This window comes from Schistocerca americana, chromosome 5, assembly GCF_021461395.2.
Source record: "Schistocerca americana isolate TAMUIC-IGC-003095 chromosome 5, iqSchAmer2.1, whole genome shotgun sequence".
NCBI classification, from domain to species: domain Eukaryota; kingdom Metazoa; phylum Arthropoda; class Insecta; order Orthoptera; family Acrididae; genus Schistocerca; species Schistocerca americana.
Window position 1 is genome coordinate 375,287,563 of NC_060123.1, and position 22,379 is coordinate 375,309,941.

Sequence of the window (22,379 nt, forward strand, 5' to 3'; positions counted from 1 at the left end):
AGTTTATGATTACATCCACTTAAGATGAAAATATTTCTGACACAAGCAAACAGTGGATTTTTATTATCGTGCTGATTCAGGAAGAGACTAGAAAGTATGTATGTTTCAGAACCTATTAACAAAATCACAGACTGTGAAACTGCTTCTATTAATGCCTCCGATCACTGCGCCTAACAGTGTTACATTAATTAATATCATATGACTGTATATGGTGGCAGAGGATATTGGAAGCTCAACATTCATTCTTCTCAGTGATCAAGAACTTGATGAGGTGATACAATGGAAATGGCAGTACAGCCTTCAACACAAAGATAGATACAACAATATTCTGGAATGGTGCCATTATTATGCCAAACCTCAGTTACAGTTTATGATTACATCCACTTAAGATGAAAATATATCTGACACAAGCAAACAGTGGATTTTTATTATCAGCATCTTCAAGAACTGTATCAAAGTGGAAACATCATTAATGCTGACAGTCTACTGCAAGATTAAAAAATAAAAAGCTAAAATTATGAACATTAGATGGTACTACCTGGAAGACATTATTCTTATTGTTAGATCCAGTCTAAGACATGGCCAAAAATGAAATTGCACCTTTCTACCATACATAACGATCAGTGTCATGGTGCAATGCCGTGATGATCTACAAAGTCTATGATGAATCTGGACAACTGTTACATACACAACACGAAATAATGCCTCATGTTCACACCTACTTCTGTCATCTCTACCAACAAGCAACTATCAATGCACAACCACGCAAAAACACTTTGGGAGACAGAAATGTCCTCATGATGGAAGAAAGAATCTTCCTTACAGAACTTTTTAATCAAAGTAGCAGCTTTCAAGGTACAAAGAGCATATATCACAGAGTCACGACCAGCTATCTGCAGAATTTTACCAGCATTTTTAGCATGTTATCGGAGCATCCCCACTGGAATTAACAAATGATGTATGGTATGCTGACCAAATGCCTAAGGAATTCAAAGAGGGAATTATAGTTGTAACACTCAAAAAGGAACATGCCTAGAGGATGGAGCAAATAAGGCTTACCAAACTCCTCAATGCTGACTCCAAAATGCTAATAGAAGTGTTCAAACTGAAGATGGAATCTGTTATGGGCAAAAGCCTTGGGATGTATCAGCACTGCACCACACATGTGCAAAGCATTATAACTATGATGTATAAAAACAGACTGAAGCAGCGAATGAAAATTTGTATTGAGGCCGGGATTCAACAATGGGTCTTGGCACAAATCTTAATTTGTTACTTCAGTCTGCATATATATGTCATAGGTGTTTAAGATTTGAAAAGGTCTCTGGAATCACACAGTTTCAATTAACAATGGTTTCAGGCAGAATCTCCCATTTTATTCAATGCTGAGATGCAGTACCAATGCGGTTAGAGAGTCTCTGCAATGCTGTTTGAGTTTAGGGCGAATACCAAGTGGGCTGAGGCATGAATGGGAATTCGCACTTAGGAGGGAAGCATGCTAGGGTAGTCCATGCAGCTGTGCAAAGCCACATTGCCAGGTGAAATTCACTGCCCCAAGAATCCATGAAACACCTGCTAAGTGTAATAAGAAAATAGCCAGATCTAGTGACTACCGCATATGCCAAGTGAGCAAGAGACCCGGGTTCGTATCATGGGCTTTGGACAAATTTTCATTCATCACTTCAGTCTGCATATATACATCATAGCAGTTTGAGATGTGAAAAGTCTCTGAAACCATACAGTTTCAATTAACAAAGGTTGCTGTCTGTTGACATTGCACTTTATATATATATATATTGTGTGTGTGTGTGTGTGGGGGGGGGGGGGGGGGGCAGTTAGTAGTGAGACTTACTTGACGCGCTGCTTCTTGCCTGCTTGCTGGGGAATACATCTTACTCTTATTGCCGGCTGCGGTGGTCTCGCGGTTCTAGGCGCGCAGTCCGGAACCGTGCGACTGCTGCGGTCGCAGGTTTGAATCCTGCCTCGGGCATGGATGTGTGTGCTGTCCTTAGGTTAGTTAGGTTTAAGTAGTTCTAAGTTCTAGGGGACTGATGACCACAGCAGTTGAGTCCCATAGTGCTCAGAGCCATTTGAACCAATTATGATTACTTGTCAACCAGTGGTTGCCGAGAACAATGCTGAAATGTAAAAGATGATCTGGCCCATTATTAGTTCTGTTGTCTTTCTATAGGCCATTCTTATTATTTTGTGCATTAATATGTTCCTTACATTCATCTCTATATATACTGCTTCACGGACATTCCACTACACATTCACAAATAGTACCTGCATGAATATGATGAAATTTTTATCTTCTTTAGTCACTTAGAAAAGGAAGAAAAAGCAATTAAAGGGGAAGACATCTGGTAGAATCTTGCACAAAGCACAGTTTAATCACTGTTAACATTGGTTTAAGAATTACCATAGAAATATGTACATATGGGAGAGACCAAGAGATGCTGGAAAGTTTCACACATTATATAACAGTAAGACATATTTAGAAACAATGTTCTGAACTGGAAGATATTTCTAGGAGCATATGTGGATAATTTGTTTTAGTTAGCTATCAAATCAAGAAATTGCTGTATGGTAGGAACTTAAGGAGATGGGACATGTATAAGTTTCAGTGTAGCAGTAAGCAATAACTGACTAGAACAGGCTACAGGTATAGAAAAGGAGTGGGTAGATTTGAGAGAAAAAATAGTAAACATAGTAGAGGAACAACTAGGCAAAATAAAATTCCAACTACAATTCTGTGCATACCACACAAGATCTTACACTTAAATGATGAAAGGACAAACAACAAAAATGGAGCAGGCAAAAGAGGGGATACAGATGTCAAAAAAATGAGATTGACAGTAAGTGTAAAATGGCAGAGCAGGAGTAGGTATAGGAGAAATGCACAGCTACACAAGCATGGCTGACTATAGGAAATTTAGATGCAATTTATTGGAAAACTAGCGAACACGACAGTGCTTCACAATTGCAAAATATGTATGGGAGTTAGACATGTACCTCGATCTTCTCCCCCCCACCCCTCCAAAAATACCTCTCCATCTCCACTTCCCTCCTTCCCTCCTCTCTCTGTCCAGCTCCTCCTTTCCTCTCTCTATGTGCCCCTCCCCCCCCCCCCCCCCCAGTCTATCTTCTCATACCCCTCTCTTGCTGATCTTTGGCACTGTTCATTGTTACAGTCAATGAAAACTGAAGTCAGTCACATAAATGGGTAAATTGGTTGGGACCATTGGTATAAGGGGTATGAGAGATCTCTGCCACTGCTGGATCTGTGAGGATAGTAGCTTCAATGACACTATTTCCCTTAGTTTTAATGTGAAAATGGGTAGATAACAAAGTTTTGGCTGATACAGATTCCATAATAGTACTCTAATCGTAGCAGATAAGCCATACATACAACTTTTTAAATTTTCTGTTAAAACCGACTGTGATGAGGAAAACAAAACAGAACGTAGTTGTGTAAAAAAAGGAGGAAGAATATAAATGGGAGGAACAATCAGCCTATTGATTTGAATGTCCTGCTATCAGAGTTAAACTAACTGAAAATTTTAACCGAACTGGCTACGAACCTTTTTAGATTTTTGCTAACAATATTTCCTCTGTATACATATGTTCACACACGCTACCATCAGCTGCTCTGACCGAAATACATATACAAAAATTTTAAGTAAACTGATCAAGAAATTTTCAATATTTATGTATGACATATATCAAAAATATGTAGCCACTATCCGTCTGAAGGTTTATAGAGATTTGTTTAAAAATTTGAAGTAAATCAATCAAGAGCATTTTGAGAATTCCGCTAACAATGCTTCCCCTTTCTATATTGTGTATTTTGTTAGATACCATAGTTACTTTTAAAAAAGTAGCCTATGTAAGTCCAAAAGTTTATTAGAGCATGGTTTAAAAACTTGAAGCAAACCAAGGAAGATATTTTTAAGATTTTTGTTACCAATGTTTCTCCTTCATGTAGGCAATGGAAACTCCGGGTTGGAATAACAACAATATTAGAAATAGGATAGATTGCTACTCACCATAAAGATGACCAACTGAGTTGCAGACAGGCTCAACAAAAAGACTGTTACACATGTAGCTATCCGCCAAAGCCTTCCTCAGAGAAGAAAACATACATACATTCACACAGGATGCCACCAGCAGCTCTGACCAGAATGCATATGTAAAAATTTGAGGTACACTGGTCAACAACTTTTCAATATTTTTGCTAACAACATTTCCCTATTATATATTATGTATATATTTACATATTATATATGTTAAAGTACATAGCATATTTCCATCCAAGTATTTATTTGAATGTTGTGTAAAAATGGAAGTAAATTGATCAAGAGCTTTCTGAAATCTTTTCTGACAATGTTTCCCCTTCACATAGTATATACACAGAGTGTCCCAAAAAATGATGACAGTGCTTAATATGTCATGTGTGAAGGCAAACTGATTGCTTTTCAAGAAGGAAACCTTATCTGGAAACGTACAGCTTGGGCACTGGACAGCATCAAAGTCTGAGAGTGAATGGTTGTGACAGTTTGTTCAGAGTCATTTTGCTGTCTCAATGCAATAGTTATGCAATCATTTAGCCATCTGAGTCCTGCAGATGGAAAACCTAAGCCTAATATCATTCTTGTGCATGCACTACATTCCTCCACTCAGCCCTTGCACACATCCTACTATGGGCCTTGTGTGGTCTGCCAGCTTAGTAATGTTGTTAATAGCAGTGTGACATGTAACAGCACAGCTGTGGAAATGATAAACATGGTGCTCGCATACAGCAAAACAGATTGCAATGGGAGAGCTACTGGAAGATTGTACGTGGAACATTTTCCAAGCAGACATACCGCACATCATTTCTTGTTTACAGCCATAGAGAGGACTAAGAGAAGCCAGAAAGTTGCATGGAGGTACTTTTTGTCCATGGTGTGTCCATTGTACAGTAAAGCAGTAGCACTTTGTGCTTGGTACATGAGAATATTATCCCCAGTCTACTGTTTGCCCTCTGATAGGTGTCAAAATGTGATGTGTGTTGCCCATGTTCAAGTCTAAAACTACAGTTGGAGGAGGATGTGCTGACAATGTTCAAAAGTGACCCAGCCACCAGCACTCGGCAGGTGGCACAGGCACAGCACACAGGTAAAAGTGCTGTGTGGTGTGTTGTTTATGAACACCAGCTCCATCCATACCATCTTCAGAAAATCCACGCATTACGGGAGATGGACTACCCATGACAGGGACAGTTTGTGCAGTAGTATTTACAGCAGTGTATACTCCAGCCACAATTCTTAAAGCTTAGTACGATTCGTATTTACTTAAGATGGCATATTAAACTTGCACAATGTGCATGGTTGAGAAGATGAAAATCTGCATGCACAGGTGATTTAGAATCACCGACATAGGATTTATGCTGACCTCTGCATTGAGATAATTGGTGACCATATCTACAGCCAAACAGGATAACAGGACCGATCTATCTCACATTTATTGGACATGTTTTGCCTACCCTAGTGGATGTCATGCCACTTAATATTCAGATGGACATGTGGCTGCAACAAGACAGAGATATAGCACGCTCCAATGTCAATGTGCAGAATCACTTCAACATCGCATATCCCAATTGATGAATTGGTCGAGGTGAACCAGTTCGACAGCCAGCACAATCACCAGATCTAACAACTCTTGACTATTTTCTGTGGGATAGTAGGAAGAGTATGGTACACGGCACAGCTGTAACTTCAGTGGAGGACCTTATTGCTTGAGTCCATGGAGCGACTGAAATACTTCAAAAACAACTGCACGCACTGGTTCATGTGCATGAGGCTTAGCAACAATGATGTAGGCTCTACATTGATGTAGGAGGTATGCAGTTTGAAGCCTGTTTGTATTGTAGGTAGCGCAGTGTGCTACTCATGACTGGTTTATTGACATAATGTGAAACGCTCACCCACCTAAGACTTTGAGCTCTCCTGCGTAAATTTTCAATATTTTTGCTAACAAATTATCCATATTATATATCATGTATAAATTTATATATTATATATATTTAAAATATACAGCATATGTCCATCCAAATATTCATTTGAATATCATGTAAAAGCTGGATGTAAATTGGTCAAATCTATTGAGGTTTTTGCTATCAACATCCCCCCCCCCCCCGCTCTCTCTCTCATATATACCTAGAGATAGGATGTTTATATTCACAGGACATGTACATTAGCATGTTCTACAGAAATGATAAGCATTTGAACCACGTCGGCTCATGTGTTCGAGTTCAACATTGATATCGCAGCACAACACCACTTCTATACATCTACATCCATACTCCGCAAGCCACCTGACGGTGTGTGGCAGAGGGTACCTTGAGTGCCTCTATCGGTTCTCCCTTCTATTCCTGTCTTGTATTGTTCGTGGAAAGAAGGATTGTCGGTATGCCTCTGTGTGGGTTCTAATCTCTCTGATTTTATCCTCATGGTCTCTTCGCGAGATATACGTAGGAGGGAGCAATATACTGCTTGACTCCTCCGTGAAGGTATGTTCACGAAACTTCAGCAAAAGCCCGTACCGAGCTACTGAGTGTCTCTCCTGCAGAGTCTTCCACTGGAGTTTATCTATCACCTCCGTAATACTTTCGTGATTACTAAATGATCCTGTAATGAAGCACACTACTCTCCGTTGGATCTTCTCTATCTCTTCTATCAACCCAATCTGGTACGGATCCCACACTGCTGAGCAGTATTCAAGCAGTGGGCAAACAAGTGTACTGTAACCTACTTCCTTTGTTTTCGAATTGCATTTCCTTAGGATACTTCCAATGAATCTCAGTCTGGCATCTGCTTTACCAACTATCTACTTTATATGATCGTTCCATTTTAAATCACTCCTAATACCTACTCTCAGATAATTTATGGAATTAACTACTTCCAGTTGCTGACCTGCTATATTGTAGCTAAATGATAAGGGATCTTTCTTTCTATGTATTCGCAGCTCATTACACTTGTCTACATTGAGATTCAATTGCCATTCCCTGTACCATGCGTCAATTCGCTGCAGATCCTCCTGCATTTCAATACAATTTTCCATTGTTACAACCTCTCGATATACCACCGCATCATCCACAAAAAACCTCAGTGAACTTCCGATGTAATCCACAAGGTCATTTATGTATATTTTGAATTGCAATGGTCCTACGACACTCCCCTGCGGCACACCTGAAATCACTCTTACTTCGGAAGACTTCTCTCCATTGAGAATGACATGCTGCGATCTGTTATCTAGGAACTCTTCAATCAAATCACACAACTGGTCCGATAGTCCATATGCTCTTACTTTGTTCATTAAACAACTGTGGGGAACTGTATCGAACACCTTGCGGAAGTCAAGAAACACGGAATCTACCTGGGAACCCGTGTCTAGGCCCTCTGAGTCTCGTGGACGAATAGTGCGAGCTGGGTTTCACACAATCATCTTTTTCGAAACCCATGCTGATTCCTACAGAGTAGATTTCTAGTCTCCAGAAAAGTCATTATCTTCAAACATAATACGTGTTCCAAAACTCTACAACTGATCGACATTAGAGATATAGGTCTATAGTTCTGCACATCTATTCGACGTCCCTTCTTGAAAACGGGGATGACCTGTGCCCTTTTCCAATCCTTTGGAATGCTACACTCTTCTAGAGACCTACGGTACACCGCTGCGAGGCAAGTTCCTTTGCGTACTCTGTGTAAAATCGAACTGGTATCCCATCAGGTCCAATATGGTAATACTTGCCTGCAGATCTCATCGTCACTATAAACTGAAGGCAATGGATCAGTATGACTTGAGCAGACTTACAGGGTGCCTCACGGACATATGCATGAATCATACCATCAAATCAGTGAGTTTGAAAGAGGGCACACATTACCAGCATGGGAGAATGTGACGCATCTATACAGGAATTTGCTGCTCATGTGGGACGAAGGGTTTCAGCAGTGTTACAGGTGTGCGCAGAATGGTTCCTGGAAGCCTGTAGAACATGACGAGAATGGCCATGTCGCACCACCAAGACCATCCACCGAGAAGATCAACACTTCAATCGAATGCCATTACAGGGCAGATCTTCATCTTCTTGGCTCTGGCGCAACAGTGGAACCGTGTAACACTTTGTACACTATCAGCGATGACCGTCACTGTTCATTACGGCATGGGTTATGTGTGTCATCCACTTCTCCACCTACCTTTGACAGATGTGCAGATTTATGCCAGATGGCAATGCCATATGGAATGACATCACTGGGGACAGGAATGGCATAAGGTATAGTTTTTGGATGATTTCAGGTTCTGTTTGTTTGACAATGATGGCCACATTTTGGTTTGATGCAGAGAGGTGGAGTGGTGTCACAATGACTGCATTTGCACCAGACATACGGTACCAGCTCAAGGCCTTATGGTGTGGGGTATGTTCGGGTAGGGTATGTTCGGGTACAACCACAAATTACAGTTGGTGCAAATCCAGGGTACTGTGACCAGTGTGACCTACATGAATGACTTCCTGCAACCTGTAGCCATACCCTTTCTGCACAACACCCCAGACTCCATTTTACAGCAAGACAATGCACAACCACATGTTGCTGCATGAACATGTGCCTTCTTGGTGTCACAGGATGTCAGCCTTTTGCCCTGGCCCATGAGATCATCAGACTTTTTGTCAATCAAAAATGTGTGGGATATGCTGAAATGCCAGGTGCAGTGATGTGATACAATACCAACAACCACAGTTGAACTTCGGAACCAGGTGAAGGCAGCGTGGATGGCTATGCTGCAGGACACCATTCGTGCCTTATACAAGTTGATGCCATTACACATGGAACAAGTTATCAGTTTTATATATCTCCGATTGCTTACTACAGTACTGTGCAAAAATTTGAAGTAAATCTTTCAAGAACATCTCGACGAAATTGCTAATAACATTTCTCCTTTATATGGTACATTATGTATTTGTATACCATATATAATCTAAAGAATATGTAGTCTACATCTGTCCAAATGATTACTACAATATTGAGTAAAAATATGACGTAAATTTCTCAAGAACTTTTTGAGATTTTTAGTAGGGTCAGCTGTAGTAGCTGGAAACGATTTTGAGAAGTTTTGACTTTGATTTGCATGAGTCATTTTTGTGATTTTAAGATATGATAGGACTGAAATAACAGACATCAAAACAAGTTTACGTTTACCTCATTACATCAGGGGCATATGATAACCGCAGACTGGATGTGGATTTGCCAACAGGGGAATGTGTAAACCAACACTGTCATGACTTTTGAACATTTTCCTGGATGATTATACCAGTGTTTACAACCACCCCAACCAAGATAAAATAAAAGTTCCAAAATGAGCAATTTTTGGAAGGAATTTATTAAAAATTCCAAACTAAGCAATTTTTGAAACACTTTATCGAATATCATTTTGGCGGTAGATGACTATCATTAAAACTGTAATGGAAGGTAACATATTCATTGCTAATACACATAAAGAGAGCACATAAACAAAAAATATATGGCTAAATTTTTAAGCACATATGGTTTCTACAGGGCCATACACAAATTTGTCAAGGGGTGTCTGTCAGGTAAATCACTCAGTAAGCACAGCCATTTCCACCAACGCCCATCAAATATCTAAACAGTACTTTGACTGGATAACTGATGATTTGTATGACATTTTTGTATGTCAGGCAGGCAGTGACCCACTGATAAAAGACTCCTCCATCCACCCATGTGTTGAAGCGGCATAGTGTGTTTATGGTTAGGTACACATAAAAGTCCACCGACTGTGACTGCACCATCCTTATGCATGATCAATGATGGCAAGTAAGTGTCATCTGTAGCAACACAAGCAAAACAGTTGCAGATTTCTCTACCTGATCCAGAAGAGACCTCTTCAGCAACTGTCCCTCTGTCCCAAGAGCAATTACTCTAATTGAGTCACTGCCAAACACAGACTTATCCCAGTTGTAGACAAAGAATGATTCCTCATTATCTTTTAGCCCACATATTTAATACAAATTATTCAGGTTGTTATAGAAGGTTTACACTACACATGGATCTCTAGCATTCTTTTGGGACCATTGCAGGTGCTCAGTTGGTGCTCATGTTTCTTCAAAGGAATACAAAATACAGAGGTTGTGTTTCATAAATCCTCACTAGGATGACAATCTTCAGATTGAGTTTTCAATAAATTCTGTCTACAATTTTGTTGTACCAATGAATTAAGTTCCTCTTTGTCACAAGGATCTTCGATTACTGCATGAGTAATTAAACTATTGGCCAGCGTTGCTTCAATATGTGAAGAAAAAGCTTGAGGAAGTTCAAGGCCTAATTTATCCTGAGGTACCTTTCATCTAAAGAAAAAAATTGAATAAAATGATGCAAATGTAATTTCATTGATAAATCATGCACAGACCTTGACACATCATTTACAGCATAGCTGCAATCTGTACACATTTTGATCTAGGTTCTCAGCATTTTTCAAAACCTGTAATGAAATAACATCATCTTACTGTTACACAATCTCCACTCAGTATCTGTACCTAATCATCCCACTTTGTAATTTTTAGAGGCTAAATGTAAACATGGAGTGGTTTCTTATTTTGCTTAAAATTAAATAATTTCATTATTATAATCTCGGTTGGGAATGATAAAATAACTTAACAGATAATAAATGTGTTTTAACTTAGCAATAAATAAATGAAAATAATACAATTTTCTTTCTTCTGAAATCTGGAGCTAACAAATTGCTAGACACATCAACATAAAAAGCTCAACAATTAATAAAATTCAACAACAAAAAAGGAGATGGAAGTGATGTCCGAATAAAAAAAATGATGGCTGAAAACAATGCTGCCACAAATTACACCAACTTTCTCTCCAGCAAAATTCTATACCAGCTGCTTACAGTTACCCTGACCTTACAAATCCCCTCCTGACCATAACAATGTTAAACATCAACTGGTCTTTGTATAGTAGCAAATATGTTAAATATATATTCGTGTATCAAACATATTAAAAAAAAAAAATTGCCTATGTCTGTCTGAAGCTTCATTAGAGTATCGTGTAAAAATTTGAAGTAAATTGGTCAAGAACTTCTTGAGATTTTTCCTAACAATGTTTCCTGTTTATGTAGTAAGCATATATTTATATACTACATAAATTAAAAATGTAGTCTACATCTGTCCAAACATTTATTACCATATCATACAAAAATCTGAAGTAAATCAGTCAAGTACTTTTGACATATTTGGTAACTGCATTATACAACGACTTGTCTTTACACAGTAGTATAGATTACAGAGTTCTTTGGGAAAAGACAAGTAACAGTACATGCATCAAATCTCAGATTGCAGGTCAATGATACTAAAAGAATCCAGAAGTCATATGTAGAAGGGCTGTATAAATGAAATAAACTCTGAGACAATATTATACAAAGGAAAGAGGAGATGAAACGGAAAATTGTGTCAACAGAGCACTGAAAGACATAGGTCAAAGCAGAGTGCCTGCAATAGATGGCATTACCTCAGAATCATTAAGATTCTTGAGAGAGCCAGCCATGACAAAACTGTTCCAAATCCTACGTATGACAGATGTTCTTGTTGTGATCTCCAGTCCAAGCACTGGTTTGATGCAGCTCTTGAAGTTACCGGTAATCTATCCTGTGCAAGTCTCTTCTCTCTATATAATTAGTGCAACCTACAGCCAATCTGACCTGCTTACTGATGATACATGAGCTTGTTAAGCTCTCAGAAACCAAGAGAATGTAAGAACTCCAATAACAAAGATGACAGACACTGTCAGGTGTGATTATGACTGAACCATCAGTTTAATATGCCAAACTAATGTGAATTATTGACAAAATGAAGGAAAGAGTGGTAGAGGCAGATCTGGAGGAATATCAGTTTGGATCTCAGAAAAATGTAGCAACATATGGAGAAATACTGACCCAATGATTCATCTTGAAAGATAGATTAAAGTAGGACAAACCCACATTTATAGATTTGCTGATTTATAAAAAGCTTTGGTACTATTGACTGGAACACATTCTTTGAAATGTTGAAGTTATAAGGGATAAAACACAGACAGCAAATTGGTATTCAAGACTTGTACAGGAATCAGGCTGCAGTTATAAAGGATGAGGGACATATAACGGAGGCAGTAATTTAGAAGGGGCTGTGGCAGAATATTAGCCTATTCCCCATGTTATTCACTCTGTACTTAGAGCATGCAGCAAAGTCGCCAAAGAGAAATTTGAGAAAGGAATTAAAACAGGGAAGAAAAATAAAAACTATGACATTTTCCAATGAACCAGTAGTTATGTCAGAGACAGCAAAGTGTTTGGAAGATCTCTCAAACAAAATGGGTGGTGTCTTGGAAAGAGGTTATGAGATGAACATCAACAAAAGTGAAACAAGGGTAAAAGAAAGTAGTTGAATTAAATATGGCAACGCTGATGATATTAGGTTAACAAATTAGGTATTGCACTGCCTTTGTTGTTAAGAAGAACAATTCAACACTCCTTCATACATGCTTGCATGACTGAAGAACCAAGCACTGCAGTGACTACAGCTGTTATGTATTTGCAGTTGTGAATATGAACAACCATCAGCTGTATAAGTGAATGACAGCAATGAAAATCAGTGCCGGACTGGGTCTCAAAATCGAGTTTCCTGCTTTACACTAGTGGTCACCTTAACCGTTTTGGCTATCCATGCGTGACTCATGGCCAGACCCAAACTTCCACTTGTCATCATTTTTGCATCATGACCTGTACTTGTACACACATTATGTAATTGTCATACAGGGGAGGACATCTTAACTGAAAATTGCCATGTGCTGTTGGCAGATAAATACAATATTGCAGTGCTTGTGTTGTTAAGAGGAACGATGCAATGTTCCCTTGGACCTGCATGTATGTTCGTAGGAACAGGCACTGTGATGACTACATCTGTTATGAAATATGAATGAACATCAGCTGTATAAGGGAATGACAACAATGAAAATTTGAGCATGCAAGTCCGAAGAAACATTGCATTGTTCTTTTTAACAACACAGGCACTGTAACATCATATTGATCCACTGATAAAAGGCAGTGACTTTCAATTAAGATGTCCTCCCCTGTGTGAGAATTATGTACTGTGTGTATGAGTCAGGTTGTGATACAGGAATGACAACATATGTAAGTTTAGGTCTGGCCATGAGCCGTGCACTGATAGCAAAAATGGTTAAGGCAACCGCTAACGTAAAACGGGAAAACTACGTTCCAGTCCCAGAACAGCACAAATTTTCACTGTCATCATTCACTTATAAAGCTGATGGTTGTTTGTATTCACAACTGCGAATACATTTCATGTGTAACAAATTAGACACCAACAGTTATAAATGTGTTTTGATACTGTGAAAACAAAATAACTGACAATAGCAGAAGTAAAGATACAAGGCACGAACTGCTAAAGCATTTCTGAAAAAGAAAAATTTGTTAAAATATAATGTAAGTTTAAGCATTCAGAAGTCTTCAAAGAATATATTTGTCTGGAATGCAGCCTTGTAGAGAAGCCAAAAAGATGGAAGATAATCATTATAGACAAGAAGAAAATAGAAGCTTTTAATTGTGGTGCTACAGAATATGAGTAGATCTAGCAACTAGTACCTAATCAAGAGGCACTGAATCAAATTGGGGAAAAAAGAGTGTTTCGATACGACTTGACTAAAACATGGGATAGACTGATGACATATCTTAGGCATCAAGTAATGGTTAACTTGGGAAGACAAGAATGGAGAGTGAAAATTATAGAGAAAAGCCAACACTTGACTACTGTAAGCAGGTCCAAGTGATGTATGTTGGAGTAGTTTTGCAGAGATGAAGAGACTTGCACAGCTGGAGAGCTGCATAACACATCCTGAGACTAAAGAACACAACAACAAGCAGCCAGGAGTTACTGTCTTGGATTTTTGTAATTACTGCATGTGACTGTAACTACTAGCCTGCCATGTAGTTGCACACAGATTTATCTTCCTTATTCCAATTCCAGGAGGCCTCACTGTCATATGCCTGATTTAATCTTGACAGCCTAGAAGCAGTCATGCAGGAACCATGTGGAGTGTTGCAATGTCTGTGTCATAGCAGGAACATGACATGAGGCATTACAAACAACACAAAGACTGGTGCTGTGGAGGCACATTTTTTATATTCAAAATCACCACTTTTCTATCCTGTCTGTTGAAACGCCCTCATATTTTTAAACAAAATTAGAAAAAGACCTTATTATCCATTCTTTTATAAATTATGTGAATATCTATATACAAAGACTGAAATGTTCTGTTAGCTTCACAGTAAGTAGCAGTGGTAAAACTGCATGACAAGCAGTAATGTACCATAAATACAGACATAAATAATTATTTCCTCTGAAAAATACCAGTTTAATCAAGTGAATATTAATCTTTCTTTCCAATGCACTTGGTCAAATTTAACTTCGATACCCGTGCGCATAAACAGCATTAAAAATGTAGTAAAGATGAAAGTGTTGGCTTATTTTGCATGTATTCCTTCCATGTTGTATTAAGGGTTGATCTTCTGGAGAAGTACATCTTCAGTAAACAACACACTTATTCAGCAGAAGTTAACAGTAACAATACTGTTTAAAATAGATAATCATACAACTTGCAGAAGCCTTTTTAAGGATCCTGGAACTCTTATACTCACTTCCCAATACTTTTGCTCCATAGTGACTTATGTTTCTGGTAACAAAAATATTCTGAGCTGAAGTGTGATTTACAAGACATAAAAATAATTTTCAAGTGCATGTTATCTCCTTGTCTAGGATCAGAATGCAGTTATGTACTCTGGTGGGTGTATCAAAGCAGAAATATGATATGAGGCACTATTAGCAAAGCAGTGACTGGTGCTGCAGAGGCCACTATTGCTACTTTTGCATACTTCAGAAGAAAATTAAAAACGAATCTCATTAGTCTCTCTTTCTACACATCAACTGAATATCAGTTGAAAAGTTCTGTTAGCCACAGTTCACTGTAAACCTGAATGGTAAGTAGTGATATACTATAAATAGCACCCATTAAAAATACATACATCACTTTTAAAAATACTACTGTAATCTGAAATATATATTAAGTTTCTAATAGTAGATGAACAACAACTATCTAACATAACTGAGGAGAAAGCAGCTTCCTTTCTAATTTAATCAATTAAAATTTAGACAGCAAAGTGTGAATAGTACCAATCAGTATATTGACAGGTTATTGTTAATGTAGTGTACAAACTAAGTTTTTATCAAAGTTCGAGTCTCGGTCCGGCACACAGTTTCAAGCTACCAGGAAGTTTCATATTAGTGCGCATTCCGCTGCGGAGTGAAAATCTCATTCTTCTAAGTTTCATTCATTTGCTTGTCTCCTGTTAGTGTACACCTTGACCTGTTCTACATTCCTGAAGGTATGCCATCTTCATTGGATCTACAGAACGTGATAATGTATGAATGCGCAGAAATAGGCTTTGTCTTCTGCCTGTTTCCAAGCCGTTTTATTTTCCCTTGTATGCCAGAAACAATTCTTTTATAATCATTATAACTTTCTCACACATTACGTTAACACTTCCTATCAGAACTTTTGTGACAAAATTTCAGACAATTGTATTATACTTCTTACAGAAGCCACATGAGGAAATATGTAGACCACCTAAACAACAATTCACCAACTGCAAACAACAATTAAATGGGATGCACAACATAAAAAACATAAAATTTCTGGAGTGTGTAGTAGTTTGGTAGCATTAAATTTCTCTACTGGCTTTAAATTCACACAGGCAAATGTTTCTCATAATTTACTGATATAACCAAATGACACAAGTAACATTTAAAATTTACAAACATAAACTTACTTCAGCGAGCTGCAATTCCTTCAAATCATCCAGAGTAATTTGCTCCATCAATTCATGACTCTGATCTGCAGTGATGTCCACTTTGGAACCAAGGATGTAATAATCTGAGTTTGATTTCAAAAGCACTTTCTGTTCTCCACCTTAGAATAATAAAAAAGAGGAGAAATCATTGATGATGTTATTATGGTAACCACGGGTCAACATTCAAAAGTCAATTTTACTATCACTGAACTTCAAATCATGATTACTCAAGTGTGCGAAGCTCTCTGATATGCAGTGTGTACTTCAGTGATTCACACCACTAGTTGCAATGCAGTCATGTTACCAATTGTTCTTCAGTTCTTGTTCCACACATTACTCAGGATGCTAGAGGTATTCTGACCCTTTGTGAGCTAGTGAGGCATTTAAATTTTGAAGTGGTCTTTAAAATAGGACAGTTTTCTTTACAGTATGTATCAGTACTGTCCTGCTGTAACCTGGATATAACTGTACATGATGCTGCATAATGATAAACATTTTCGGAAGGATTGCTTGAGTTGTATGTGTCGTGTTGGGTAGTGGGTGTCTGCAGCCCTTCCAGAGCTTCAAGAATATGACAATTGTTCTTGTATACCTGTCAAATCACTGAACTATACAGATATAAATTCTAAGGAGTAAGCTCTGGACGCCTAGCAGGCCATATCCTGCAAAAGATTATACAATTACCAAAGAAATCATCCAAAAAATGAAATGGTTGTTGGGCTACAAGTGCAGATGCTCCATTTTGTTGCAACCTGCTGACTTGAATTTCAGACTGAATAAGTTGAGCTATTAAAGATTTCATGATTTCAGAGCACTAATGTCATTGTAATCCATGTTATATCCCATTCTTCTGAATTATGAACAGGGGGTAGCAGGTATTCCAGACATAAGCGTTCTACCTGTTAACCTACATAGATAAATAAAACTGCTCCTTGCAATACACAATATGATATAAGGATGCCATCAAAAACATGAAAAAAGCTGTCAAATAAATGGCAGCCATTATACTAAATATTAGGTCAATATCTCTGAACTGTAGCACTGCACATTAGGTGTGGAAAGAATATTCAGTTCTTTCGTAGAATGTTGTGCCAGATTTATCCACAGAAATAACCATATAATGGATGTATATGAACTCCTCAGTGCCACAAAAAGTCTAATCTGAGATTGAGGATCTACTGGTTTGATGAGTATCCACTATCTGTGCAATGAAATTTTGCAGTGAGATTTTGAAGCATTACAGTGTGTCACCTTTACATTTAGCAGTTTTACATAATCATTCTCTGCACAACATCCACAATTTTCCCTTTCTTACAAAACATAGGTTACCTTGTAATAACTGTATTCCAACACCCAGCTCAGTTTAGACATAACTATCAGTATTGCTAAGCAAAACTGACCAACTTGTGGAGGAAATTGTACTGTGGCAACAGCTGAACAAGTCACTTTTTTTGCAATATCATGCACAAAAACAAACTACCAAAAAAACTACTGTGTTATTCAATTGCTCATGCTTCTAGGAGCCCTATATATGCCAGTCACATTTTAAACATGACTACAAATAATTAATGTTTACCATCTCAAAGGAATTGTAAATAACACAAGCCTATGTTTACTGTGACACAAAAATTTGAACTAAACAAATAATGAAGTAACAATGGAAAATAAATACAGTAACTAAGATTAATGCTAACAGACATTGTTTCACAGTAAAATTTAAATATATGACAGAATAATCACCTATTACTTACATTATCACATTTATACCAAAACGTGTTAGTAGTGTTGAAAAACATACCTGTTTGAATATCCAATGGGGGCTCTGGTGTTTCAGACTTTGACAGCACAGAGTCAAATTTCTGGAAATTATATTCACATAATGTATTATTCCTAGGAAGTCTGGTGTTGTGTGAACCATCTTTCACATTTCTTGCTCTTTGTCTACTGAAATTACAAAATTCCACATGATCATTCAAAATTTCTTATTAATTTGGCAATAAGCCACAATAAATACAGGGGCAAGTAAAACATCTTCCAATTTTTTATATGTTCACCCTTATAAATGCACCAAAATTGGTTAAGTTTTCATATGAGGTTATCTGGAAAATGAAGATCTAAGAAGAAATGAAAAGGTTGAATTTTAACATAGTGTCTGATCATTAGCTCTCCAGTACACTTGGTTCCTGTCCAACATTGGTCATGGAGCATCTGTGATATGAATTTTTTGTTTCTGCTTAAATAAATCTAAATTCCAAATGAAGATAGTCGTGAATGAAATAAAAATATACATCAAGTGTATAAATGTTCATTAACCCTTTTCCTTAGCAAAAGACATAGCAAAGTGTACAGCCATCAGAAATCGACAAAAATGACAGTTATTATGTGATTTTTTTAGCCTAAAAGGGGTTTTGATTGCTGACAGTAATAAAAACAATTGATAGTTGTCTTCTTAAGGACCATGCATTTTCTGTGCATAAGATGCTTTGTCCTCACAGGTATTTGTGCATATTTAAGTTTGGTGTGGGAGGGAGGGTGGTGGAGAGGTTGCAGAGGGGGCAGCAGAGGGAGAGGAGGGGGGGAGAGAGTGAGGGAGGGGGAGATGGAGAGAGGGAGGGGGAGAGGGAGGGAGGGGGGGGGGATCTCCTGCCACAATGTACATTTCTTCTGCATGTTTGTACCATTTTGGTTTCACTTATGAGGATTTCCCTCCTTTCTTCATCAATTTGTAGAATTTCACCAAATCTAGGTGACAGAAGTAAAGGGAAACCTGAATCTGAAAGTTCCTTTGCAATAGGTCTTGAAACAATTCTTTTTTTAGAGGTGGAGGAAAATCTCATTGTCTCCTTATCTCATTCCTGCTTTCGAAATATATAACTTAGCTTTTTATGCCAGCAACTTCAGTGTTGAATAAAATATAACTATTGGCCAGCTTTTTTTTTCATTTCAGGAACCACTGCAACACAACATGTGTTACCTACAATATCAACACTCCATACTGTTTTATCATAAATATGATTATTTCAGATCTCAATCTCACTTTAGTTCCTGTTTCTCCCTCAGTCACTGTATCAAAACGTAAAGTAGACATCAAGATGACATTTTTCTTCATGTGCAGGAGATATGCAAAAATTTTTTTATTATTTATATATTTTTTATTATATTTCATTATATTACTTGGTTTGTCTGAGGTTTCCCACTTATTTTTCTTAATCATCACAGCAAAATATAGTCTATGATTTTTACAGTGAACATATTACATAAATCTAATGAAACAATATTTGGTGATCAAGAGAAGTATGACAAATATGGTCATGGGCATCTCTCAGATATGTGGAGGGTTTTTGTTAGGATCGATTTATTTTTTATATAATGTGGTAAGTTAAAACACTTTTGAAATTCAGCATTAATGGCCAGTTAGAACAAAATTGAATATATTCAAAAGCAATAAAATTTATACAGTTGGTTGCACTGTCTCTATTGGATGCAATTTGGCTCCTACACCCATGAAAATGCACCTTACAGAACAACAATGTTAAAAAATGTACACTTGGACAACTTTCCTTAATTTAGAAAAGATAGCAAAATAAATGTGTAACTGCTAATGTTTATCCCAAACCTATACACAAGAGATTCTTATAATTTACTCAAAAAAATTGTTGAATCAGCCAGTCAAACACATAGCATAATTCACTTACTAGAACGATTTTATTAATATAAAATGAGAAACATAGAAAAAATATACAGTGCACCACCTGAGAGGGGGTAAACCTACCATCATTGAAATTTTCCAACTCAGACACTGATCATGACTTAGCTTATCACTAACTTGTCAACTGGTGTAACCTTAGCCAGGAAAATATCATATTGTTACAATAAATAATATCTAACTAACTTGAATGGTCTAAGAAACCTCTTATCATTCTGGCACATTAGTACTTGTTTTGTCCAAGATGTTCATGTATATTTAATTTATTGGTACTACTGCATTAACATACAGGTATAAAGTGTGTGTGCAGGAAGATTACTATTGCAATTTGTCATCATTTCAAAACAATATGTTCTTTAAATGATTTGCCAACTGTTCCGCCAAAGCAACCCTCTTACAACACATACTTCATTCAGTCAAATTCATACTGTCCAAAACATCTCTCACGGGATACGTGACCGTTTACCATACTACTACCTCCTCTCTCTGCTGAGTCACTTACTATTAACAATTTACTTTTTTTGTCTGGTTCACATTGATTTTCACTCTGTGATATGCTCCAACCCCCCCCCCCCCCCCCCCTCCCCACTCTTTTTTAACTGAATTGAGATTCCCAACACATTATCAATAATCCAATATCACTTTTAAACTTACATAATCAGTTACCACAAATTCCATTTCCTGGACCTTCTTTGGATCGCTCTGCAGTATATCATGTACTAATAAGCATTCTCCTCATGCCTCCAAGTCATCTAACTTCATTAATGTGTTACAAAGAAAACTACAACAATATTATGAAAAGGATGGATTTCTACTCAGAGACAGGCACAACAAAAAGGCTGCTATACATTTGAGCTTTCAGCCAGAAGACAGTTTGTGACAGGCATATGTCTTGATTTATCTAAAGCTTTTGACATCATTGACCATAATGCCCTACTGCAGAAGCTTGACCAGTTAGGAATTAGAGGTATATCCAATGAGTGGCTCAAGACATACCTATGTGGACGCAAACAGGTGGTCGAAGTGCAATATACTGACCATAAAAAAATCAGCTACTACTATTCAGGATATGAAAATGTGAAATATGGCGTCCCTCAAGAATCAGTATTAGGACCCATTCTGTTTCTCCTCTATGTCAATGATCTTATTATGTCAACGATCTTATGTACAACAAGTATTGCCAGACTACCCTCCAATTTGCAGATGATACAAGCTTCCTTATTAGTGGTAAAACAGAAGAAAAACTTAAAGACTCCACTCTCCAAACAATGAACAGTGTAGAACAGTAGAAAAGACAGTAGCACTGAACTTCTATAATGTAAAAGGAAGACACCACCCAAACATAGAAATAGAACTTAGGGACAGAGTTCTTTAAAGTGTTGACAGCACTAAATTTCTGGGACTCTGGCTCCAGAACAACACAAAATGGGAGGTACACATTGAATATTTGCAAAGAAAACTAAGCAAAACCTGTTACATGATACGGATCTTAAAAACTTGTTGCAGCAAAGCCAGCCTGTTAAATGTATACTACTCCTATGTGCATTCTGTAATTAAATATGGTATAATCTTCTGGGGCAATACAACAACAAATATTAAACTTTTCAGGATGCAAAAGAGAATACTAAGAATTATTGAAGGGGTAAACAATACGAAATCATGCACACCCATATTCAAAAAACTGTCAGTTCTTCCTCTTCCTTGAATTTTTATCTATGAAACAAAAGTTTTCATCAGACAATATATCGATAGACACCCAGATATCTTATTAAAAAATGAAGATATACATGCACACAATACAAGGCAAAAATCTGACTTTCATATGAAACAGGTGAGAACATCATTGTGCCAAAAAGGCACACTGCATACTGGGATAAAGATTTTCAATAATCTACCTAACCATATTAAATCAATAGGTAAACTCTGTAGTTTTAAGGCTGAAGTAACGGTGTATTTAACTGATCATTGCTTTTACAGTCTGACAGAATATATAAAAGCCAAACAACAAAAATAAAGATGCATTATTAATATTCTACTTTGTATGTTGCCTGTAACGTTTGTTGTATGTATGAATCTTTGCTAAATTACTTCAATATCTAGTCCTCAGGATTGCAATACAAACTGTATTTTATCTTGTAAATACCTAACCATGTCCAATACCTTGTATATTTTCTATACATATAGGATTTGAAGGACTAAATAAATAAATAAATAAATAAGACCTTTTTCCAAAGTAGAAAGCAGACACACATTCGCACAAGCACAACTCACAAACACATGACCACTATCAGCTATACAGTCCGTCCTCCCCGACCAGAGGTAGTGGTCATACGTGTGTGAGCTTCCTGGCCAGAGATAGTGGTCATATGTGTGTGAGCTGTGCCTGTGTGAATGCGTGTGTGTGTTTTTTACTTTAGAAGAACGTCTTTTCTCCAAAAGCTCAAATATGTAACAGTCTTTATACTGTGCCAGTCTGCGACTCAATGTCTCCTTTATATGATGAGTAGCATTCTATCCTTTTCATATTGCTGTCACTTCATTCTGGATTTTCCATTGTTTGATTTTACAAAGAAAACTATCATACATATGTAAAGTCCTCCTTGACACCTGAATCCCTAAGAAATTTCTCTCAGCTGCCATTTGAATCACCTAGTTCTTCTGTGTCATCAACTTAATGTTTCAAATTAAAGCTCATACTTCTCCTAACATT

The 22,379-nt window shown here is 37.4% G+C and overlaps 1 protein-coding gene across 1 annotated transcript in view; it reads right to left on the bottom strand.

The window, feature by feature from the left end:
* Positions 1 to 22,379, bottom strand: part of LOC124616395 — a 219,108-nt gene that overhangs the window by 29,598 nt on the left and 167,131 nt on the right. Inside the window, exons 7-8 of the mRNA XM_047144700.1 lie at positions 17,762 to 17,907; positions 15,943 to 16,082 (exon numbers count right to left, since the gene is read on the bottom strand). Of these exons, the coding sequence (XP_047000656.1) occupies positions 15,943 to 16,082; positions 17,762 to 17,907 (286 nt within the window). The remainder of the gene's footprint in view (positions 1 to 15,942; positions 16,083 to 17,761; positions 17,908 to 22,379) is intronic.